The following is a 10,024-nucleotide window of genomic DNA, read 5'->3' on the forward strand; positions in this document are numbered from 1 at the left end:
AACAAAGTATGAAATGTCACCTTTTGTGATCGACAATCAATGGCCAGACACTTCAGTCAATCATTAAACAACTTGTTTGTGAGACACTAGCAGAGCGCGGCTATACCAACCTTTACATAATAGTTTTTTTTTTATCAAAAGCAACTAATGAAAGATGCACTAAATTGCCACAGAAAGATAAAAAATAAAACATTTCCTTTCCATTTTTCATGTTCGAGAAGAAAAAAAAAAATCTAAAAAAACTCAACCCAACGGAAGTCTTTTCCATCAAATTTGCGGGCATTTGTGAACAAGACTGTCCTGGCGGGCATGTTAATTCCCATCGCAAATGTCTCCGTAGCAAACAAAGCCTGTAAAAAGAAAAAGATTCTGTCAACAAATATAAATAAATATTATATACATATATTTACAAAATGCTAGTGAACTGAAGGAAATAGTACCCTTATAGGACCAATGCATTTATTGTTTTATATAGCGTCATATTCCGTGGCGCTGCACAACGGGTGGACAGGACATAGCAAGTAGTATATAACATAACAATTTGACTTATAGCTTACAATCTATAGTTCGGCTGTATTACACGAGGACTACCACCGTTAGGGATGGACCAGTCACACTAGTGTTAAGTATTGCAGAGGCAGGACTAAAGGAATACGGGAGGAAGGACATCAATGTGTAAGGTTATAGGCATCCTTAAAGTGGGTCTTGAGGGATTTATTTTGAAGGACCACAGGCAGGGATAGGCCAGGAAAGGGTATTACAGAGCATAGGGGCAGCTCTTGAGAAATCTTGCAAGCGCGCATGAGAACTAGATAGACAGACTGTGAAGGGCTTTGAAAGTAAGAATGAGGATTTTGTGAAGAGACTGACAGAGGGGAGAGGCGTTGGTGAACGGTTGGGAGAGGAAGATAAGTCTGGCAGCAGCATTCATGGTGGATTGTAGTGGGGAAAGAGGAATTAGAGTAAGACCAGCTAAGACAGGGTTATAATAGTCAACACGGGAGAGAATGAGGGCATGAACCAGAGCCTTAGTGATATCTTGTGTTAGGAAAGGATGAATGCAGTTAATATTTGTAAGATGGAGACAGCAGTTTTTGGAGACCAACAACGTGGAGGGTGAACGAGAGGTCAAGGGTGACACCAAGCATGAGGAGACAAGGAGATGATAGCACCATTAACGTTACTGGAAACGGATGAGGAGTGTTAGCATTAGAGGAGGGAAGATGAGACGCTCGGTTTTGGAGAGATTGAGTTTTAGGAAATGTGCAGACATCTAGTTAGAGACAGATGCAAGAGGGAGAGGACAGGGAGATCTGGGCGTCATCAGCAACGACCATCTGAAAGATCAACACCGTTCTCCATATCGCCCTTTCATCCTCACTCAAGTAATCCTCCTTAACACCAAAATAGTTTGTAAGCTTGCAAGAGAGCAGCCCTCTTCTCCTGTACCAGTATTTCCAATGTTTGTTAACGTTCATTAAATTGTCTTATTATTGTAACAGCGCTACGGAACCACTAGGCACTATATAAATAATGCAATTACATGCAAATACACAAGTTTTTATTATGTGGATGGACTGTTTAAAAGACTTACTGCTTATGGCAAAACACTTTTTCATTACAGTGATTGTTCTGATACTTTTTCCCCCACTGACAGTACTTCTGATACATATGTAAGAAATATTTCTATATTGTTCTTTGCCACGAGTGGGATTATATTTATAATATGACATTTTTAGCTTTTTGGTTAAAATACAATCATATAAAGCATGCTATAATATGAGTGTACATAAAAAGCGGTCCTAACAATATACCTTGAGCAAACCTTCTGAGAACAGGATCTCTATAGTCTCCTTTAATATGGGAAGCAACCCACCATGATGTATTCCTATGCCCCTCTTAAGAAGAGGCAGCACATGTTCAACCTGGGAATACAAAACATAAGCCGTGAGCATTCTTACAGAGCATTCTCTGACACCAATACTAAATTACATGTTTGAAATTGGCTCACTATTCTGCAATAAACGTGTGTTCTACCTTTTATGAAGATCTGAGATGCCATTGTGGGCCACTAGCTCAGTGTAGGGATAGTTTAGTAGACATTAATAAGTCTTTCATGAGCCACACAATAGAAAAGGATGCTGGGGTACATGGTACAGCGCTAGATGGACTGACCTGTGGGAGCTTCTTATCCTCATCTGAAAGACAGTGTATTGCATTGTTGAAGACCTCTTCAACCATCTTTTTCTCTTCATCTGCCGAAAATATGGTTTCACAGTAATGTATCAAACATCCACATTACTCATCTGCATAAAGAGCCCATACAGCTTGAACCCTACTACAAACCTGTGTTGAAATCCAGTTTAGACATCTGTAGTGCGTAGGCCTCACAATCCTTCTTACTGAAACTAAAAATAATGACCGGTTGGAAGTTCCTCTCCATGATCATCTTCACAATCTTAAAAACATTCGAAGGACCTATAAAGGAGAATGAAGGAGAATGTGAAAAGGATCTACAGCACACAGGAAAGCTCGTAATAACATAAGATCATGAAACCACAAGCAGGTCTCCTGGGAAATCGTTAGTTTTTGGTATATCGAGGCTCCTAGTCTATAGTATTCTTTTATGAGGGGTACACACAGGTGTGAAGTAGTTTGCAGCAGAAAGCCTCGTAGTTGCACTCTACAACCTTACAACTAGAGAACACACCTTTTGTTCCACCTCTACGGCCTTTCTGGTCTCCTTTCGCTAGGTCACCGGCATCTCTTAGAACTTGCATTGCTGTATTAAAGTTGTCTTCTCGGAAGTCACCCTAAAACAACAAGTTTTATAAATAGCTGAGAAACTGTATGAGAAAAATATTAGGCTATTACTGTCTGCAAAGTATTTACTTAAGTCAAAGATATAGCAGTACGTTGGATGAAGAATGTTATAAAGCAGGCTGATCCAGGATGACATGATTTAAACCTACTGAGCTAAATGATGTAGCTCCTAGCAACACTGAAGGACACTGACAACATGGAGAAAACTTACTCCTTACTGAGCCGGGGCTGGCGAGGGTACAGATGGGGTGGAGGACGTGTCTAAAGCACAGAGTTGGGTACTCGGCAAAATGGGAAGAAGGGGTAATAGGTTTAAGGAAGGCTAGCTCTGGAGTCGCTCAACCTTTTTGCCAGCTTATGCAAGGCTGCCGGGGAGATCAGTCCACATTTACGGCAAGGCATTCAACACCGTCCCCTATAGAAAATGTATAATCATTTGCAGTCTTGGGTTTGGATGCCAGAATAGTTGAACGGATAAGGCAATGGCTGAGTGACGACAGGAGAGAAGGTTTAGGTAATGGTTCAGAGGAAGGACTTTTTACTAGTGAGGTGTATAGGGATCTGTACTTTTTGATAATTTTATTAGATATATTACAAAAGGTCATTATTATTATTATCTTTTATTTATATAGCAACAACAATTTACGCAGCACTTACCACAATACAGATATTCAAGGGGTATGACAAGGCTAGCATTGACTGACTAAGACAAACCGATACATTAGGTGGAGAGAGTCCTGCTTGCAAGCTTACAATTTTGAGTGGCAAGGTATAACTTTGTGCAGATGGTACAAAGGTCTGCAACGGGGTAGGCATTCCTGGTGGAACAAGTCAAATGACTTAAGTAAATTAGAATAGTCACGAGTGTAGGATACTTAAAAGGATTTAACAGAAGGGAAGTTTATTTTAAAGGTGGAGCAATGTTTAAACAAGAGGTCAGTCTAAAACTAGAGGGCCAGAGGATTAGAATATAAAGAAGTTTGACTTTACTGAGAGGGTAGTAGATAAATGGGACAGTCTCCCCGCAGGAGGCTAATAAAATGAGGGAATTTAAACACGCATGGGATAGACATAATGCGCTTCGGTTCTCACCATGGGACCAGACCAAGGACCGATATGGAGTTGAACTGCTTACATCAGGAAAAAACGGGCAGACTAGATGGGCTGAGTGGCTCTTATCTGGCATCAAATTCTATGTTACATACAGATACTGCTGCTATTACTACTTCTAATACTCACTGGTCACTTTTAGTGTAATCCAAAACAGGATGGGATAGAGCACGCATACTCACATTTTCATCGACAACGAGGTGGAGTCCATCGCCCCCTGCTGGAAAGATGTAATGCTGCAAAGGAGTGGGTCGGTAGTCCGTGTAGATGACATGGCAAGGCTGGTAAACAAAAAATATAGATTAGCTTTAAACATTTATATATTGAAATATCAAAGCGGCTCTTCATGAAGAGAGGCACCTTAGCAATCATCATACAGAAAAGGACAACTGCTCAAACTTGCTATTCTATTTTAAGGCATGGCGTACAACATTGGCATGGAAACCTTAAACAGATATCATATTAACATTAAGAAGAAATACTATTGAGCTTTTGAAGGGTATGTTTTTTTCTTAGGACGTGCTTCTAATTAAGTATAACAAAGTAGCCCGATACAAGAGAATTATGTCACTTGCCAGAGCCTTATTTTGGTATGTGAATTGAAGAAAAAAAAAAGTGGGATTTTAAACATGAAATTAAGAGAACACGTTCTACCTGCTTGTGGAGGTGGCAGATCCACTCTGCAAACTGGCGCGCATTTGGGATGGTGGCCGAGAGAAAAACATAATGCACGTTATCTGGCAGAAGAATGATGGTTTCCTCCCATACTACTCCTCTCTCTGTCAAAGAAGATATCATCATCAGAAAGGCGTTTTATATTTCTGGCAAAAACATCACAATGCATATGCAGAGCTAAACCATAATCCAGCAAGGGACTGAATGAGTTCCCAGATTTAATAAGCAAACGTGCAGCACATCAAAGGGCAAAGGATCCAGGAAAACTTGTGCCAGATGTAACATTAGAAATGACTTCCTGACTGACAGAGCGGTGGATGAGTGGAATTGTATTTACAAGAGGTTATTACAGTATAGGAATTTAAGCACAAGGCTATGCTGGACAAAAGAAATGGGCAAGAAAAGCATAGAAAAGCAGAGAAGAAGGACAAAAGCATCAATGCCTGACATTAAATTCTATGTAGGGAAACAAACCCTAGCGCGATGGGCGATATTGACCAGAGAGAAAGAGAGAAATATTTTGGCCTCTTTGTAAACACAGATCGATTTGTAAAAGTGAATACCTGCATCTCTCATGTAGTGAATCTCATCAAATATAACCCAAGCAACTTCTCGCATAACTTCAGAGCCTCGGTACAACATACTTCTCAAAATCTGCAACACATGATAGAGCCAACAGTTACAAGATAGAACAGTCATAAAAACAGACCTTCCCTGTGCGGCCCTGAATGTTCCATTATTTTAATATTCAATATAAACTCAATTTTCTTTATCAGGAAAAAAATATCCATAGTTACCTCAGTTGTCATGACAAGACAGGAGGCCGTTGGATTGATGGTGACATCCCCGGTCATAAGCCCAACATCCTGAAATTCTTCATACATCTCTCTGTATTTCTGGTTACTTAGAGCTTTAATAGGGCTGGTAAAGATAACACGTTGCTTCTCACGCAGGGCAAGTGCGATGGCATATCTGTTTAAAAGACACACAAATCACAATGGGGAAAACAAATTTCCATTTAATCGATACAATTGTAACAAATAAGTGCCATTCAATATAGAGACTGATATTTTACTCATAGGTACCAGGGTGGAAGCGCGTCAATAATATAATAGTTGTTCCAAATATTGCTTTCTCTATAAGAAGAAAGCTGTATAGTTAGGTTCCGCAAACACGTTAATAAGATGCAGGTTACTTACTCTGCACAGACAGTTTTCCCAGCAGATGTATGAGCAGACACCAAAACAGACTGGTTGTTATCTATGCAAAGAATGGCTTCTCTTTGAAAGGCATCTAATATGAAAGGATATTCCTGTAAATAAGAAAATAGAAATACAAATTAGACAAGGGGAACCTTAAGAACTATTTATAGTGCCTAACACATTTAGAACGAAGTGAAGAATCCCCATCCCTGGCACAGCTGGATGTCCAAAGCCATTTTAAAAATAATTATGTATAGTTTCATATATTTTTTTTTAGGGCATTCTCAATGGTCATTGGACAAGTGAAAGGTTGATGTCATAGAAATGGAAAATGCTTAAGTTTCTTTGTTATGATTAAACCCCACGGAATAAACAAGGGCAGATCTGCTAAGGCATGCTCAACGTTCAAAAGAAAGCTGTTCAATACAGTAAGTTCAATACATAAAAAGAAATCTCCTTTCATACTCCGGACGCCCCACTCTTCTGGCACACAGCTGGCTAATTTACTCTGGTTCTTGAAATCCCTTAAATGCTCTGATCATCTGCATAATCTATATATGTATCAAGCGAGTTCATCTTGAAATTTTCGCCTCTCTCTTCTGGCTCAGCTATTCCCTTTTGTTTGATTTTTAATGTGTAATAGTTTACCTTTCTATAGAACATATATTTGGTTGAAAAGAACCAAACCGATAGATGGAAATAAGCGGGGCGTATACAAGGTTTTAATCTAGAGGAGAAGGGGTAAGAACTGCTCCTCCTCAGCTTTAGGTGGGTCACCCCTCCCTGTAAAACGGTAAGGTAAATGTCCAAAACTAGTTTTTTCTATTACAGAAGCCTGGAACCCAAAGACCGGTGGAGTCGGCTGACTGAGCAGACAAGACAAAGTAGCTGAACCAACTACAAAACATAACTACATTTAGAAAGTCTGTTTCCTTGACACACAGTTAACTCACCTTTGCCGCTTTTCCAACTCTGGGTTTAAGGGGCACGTATTCATCATCTGCGGGCAGAGCAACCTAAAGGGTTAGAAAAATAGGCATTTATATTAAACAAAGTACTGCCAAAAGACCAAGAGGGATGCCCAATCATCTCAGGGAATTATCTACTTTAATAAACTCCAAAGCCACTTCAAGAGGAGTTCTAGATCAACCACAGCTATGGGCAACTAAGCCCGGGTTTGAGATCTGCTTACCTCGTGTGTGCAGCCCTCTACGGTTTCAACTGCCTGAACGTTTATTCTTGGCATTAAATCTGCCAGGCTGCAATAAATAATGTCATGTTTTATACTTAGTAGAACAACAAGAATTAACGACAAATTACAGATCAAATTCTACAAGTATATCTCATAAATCCATCAGGGTGCAGATTTTTCTAAATAAAAAGGTAATTTTTTTTTTTTATTTTTTTTTTTACTAGAGATGGGTGGGAATTCCTCAACACATCATCAGCCTTGACTGGTTTAAGTAATGGAAATGACGTTTTATAATGGTGTAACCCGTTGTGGATGCGCAGATTTAATATGTAGATATATCACGCACCGAAAGTGCAGAGTGGCTAACATGGCTTACAGGAGATCTTATAAGAGGGGAGGGATGGTGTTATAATAAAGTTGGATTTCTGATTCCCCAGTAATTCTTTTCTAATAATTTATAGTATCTATAAAAGTTCCTTGCAGTTGGGTCTGCTTTGCAGACTAATGCAACTAACATTTTGAGGCAGATCTGGTGCAGTCCAACAGACTTAATACCCACGCACCAGACCCCTGGACAGGGGCACTGCCGGGATTCAGACATTTGGGCAAACTCGCTCATCCATGAATGGAAATAAAATGGGAATGACTGCCCTTGTAAAATGGAAGATTAGCCAATGTCCCTTTAACAGGTATGAGACCCCTAGCATGGCTACCCCCATCACACAAAGTAGTTTGAGGAATAACCCATATAAGCAAGGGGGCCAGCTTTGAGCTTAGATCTCATGGAATCTTACTTTAACTCATCGCTAGAGGATTCAAGTTTTAGCTTCTTCCCAAAAATATTCTCCTCGGGACCTTCAATACTGGCAGCGTCTCTCTTGTTTTTTGCGGACGGACACGAGAGCGCAGCCTGAGGCGCAGCGTTCCGCTTTCTGAAAAGTAGAATTAAAAGACATTGCAGTTTATGCTGCCAGACAAAGCAAACTATAAAAGAAAAACCCTGTATACACGTGCACCAGTTTCTTTCCGGATATATTAGTGCATGACTGGTTATTATGACACTTGAATCAAAAACAAGTACACGCTGTCAGAAACTGGTTTTCTTACACCCTTATAGACTAAAACGTGCTGTTCCAGCTACTGTGTTAACCCTTAATATGTATATAAATTAACCATCCCACAGAAACATTGAATCTAATGCTTTGTCTGATTTCACATTAATAAGGGTACCGGGAAGCCGACTGTCACACGGGGGGAAAATGCTCTTCTAGAACGTTAAGCAACACTTTTGTCTAGAGCATCATTCAGGTGTGCATAATTATACATACATATATATATACATACATATATATATATATATATATATAATGTTACACCATAGCAACATCTAATTATATATATTAGATGTTGCTACGGTATAACAACAGATCATATAAGGGTTTCTAGAAAACAAAAAGGATTACGTTTAACCCGGAGCACATGGTGACGATCTGTCACATCAGATCTATTTGAAACGCATGCAGCCCATGCCAGTTTGCAGTAGCAGTACTCTTCTCATGCCCTATTATTATTATACTTTATTTATAAAACGCCGACAGATTCAGCAGCGCTGTACAAAGATGAAAACAGGAGGACTGCATGGTAGGGAATGACATTAATGCAGGGAGAGATAAGGATTGTAAGTGGGTGAGAGAGAAGATTTGATGTTTATGTCAGTGTATAAACAACAAGCATGACGTCCAATATAACGGCATCACTTCTTGCATCAATGAACGTTAACGTGCACACAAACCGGAAGAACGTTAACGCATCTGCCAGCACAGCACAGGTTTAACCAATAAAGAACCAACACTTTACACCAACCAATAGGGCATCAAACATCGTTAATAATCCTTAATATCGATTCCGATACATTTCTCCAGAACATACGGTTTTATCGCTAAATGTGTTTCGTTCAATCCTCAAAATAGATGCATCAAATTACATGCAGGCGGAAATTAGGATCGGGAAGGTGGTCAGACATGCGCGTCATCACCGTACGCTCCACGGCACTCTTCTAGTAACTACATATTTAGAAGAGAATAAACCCCATTTCAAATAAAAAGTTAACCGAACACGGAGAGCAGTTATGGGCCATTAACACAATCATATAACGGGTGACAGCGGCTTCTCAGACACCATGGGAAGAAGTGGATGTTTCTACCGCCCCTGCTGTTACTGGCAGTAGCTGTAGCCCACGATCTCGCTCTCCTCACCCGCTGGTGGGCGCAGGCCCGGGTTTCCCATTCTTGCTGGCCGCCGGTGTCTCTTCCTCGAACACACTAAACAGCTCGTCCCCGAAGGCGTCCGCCATCTTCGTCCTCAGTCAGCAAGTTAACAGGAAGTGCGTAAGTCAGGGAGCGCGTGAGACGGTCACTTTCTCAGCCGCTCCACCGGAGGTTCTGGCCGGTAACACCTGACAAACCCGCCTCTTCCACCTGAACGGCACGGTGGGGGAAGGGTGCCTCAAAAGCTAGCGTGAGCACGCGCACAGATAGGCGCCCACTGATGATGACAGAGTCGCGCGACCGTGACGAGGGCTGCTCTCTGATGATGCAGACACCAGAGTGCTAAACAATAGAGAACTGAAAATCTCGCTAAGGTCTGAAGTGTCTCCGCACAGCTAAGTGGCAATATGCATACACCTAATATCACAATTGGCTCTTTTAGTTATCTCCTGAAATAGAAGATCGTACATTTAATCTCGTCCTCTATGAAAAGGAGTCTTGATTGTGATAATTATTCATAAATGCAGAAACAATTATTTTATGTAACCGTATTTGTAAATGCCGTCTCAGCTGTTCCATCCAGAGGCCCAGCGGCTGTGAAATTGGCTCCAACAAAATGGCTGGGGTTTACTTGCGACATTGCTCTGGGGGTATGTCATGACTCTCTTGACTAGAACTTCGTAGCTGTAGGGCTGTTTTTTTCGTGAGGTCATCTATGCCGGGGCTGTGTAGCTGGTGACGTCAGCTGCATGGAG

General features: G+C 40.8%; 1 protein-coding gene across 1 annotated transcript; it reads right to left on the bottom strand.

Annotated features, from left to right (window-relative positions):
- Positions 1-248: 248 nt before the first annotated feature.
- LOC149278782 (exosome RNA helicase MTR4-like) lies at positions 249-9,355 on the bottom strand (the record flags this gene model as incomplete). The annotated part of the gene is made up of 14 exons (XM_089501735.1): positions 9,258-9,355; positions 7,797-7,934; positions 7,003-7,069; positions 6,764-6,826; positions 5,808-5,920; positions 5,406-5,580; positions 5,172-5,262; positions 4,588-4,712; positions 4,116-4,214; positions 2,711-2,813; positions 2,347-2,478; positions 2,176-2,255; positions 1,815-1,925; positions 249-350 (listed from the first exon to the last, which is right to left on the bottom strand). Coding segments are annotated over exons 1-14 (1,497 nt in total), but the record flags the coding sequence as incomplete, so codon positions are not given.
- Between the last annotated feature and the right edge of the window lie 669 nt (positions 9,356-10,024).

The sequence above is a fragment of the Sceloporus occidentalis genome, unplaced genomic scaffold, assembly GCF_023333645.1.
Source record: "Sceloporus occidentalis isolate IW3139 unplaced genomic scaffold, rSceOcc1.0.p SCAF_180, whole genome shotgun sequence".
Classification (NCBI taxonomy): Eukaryota; Metazoa; Chordata; class Lepidosauria; order Squamata; family Phrynosomatidae; genus Sceloporus; species Sceloporus occidentalis.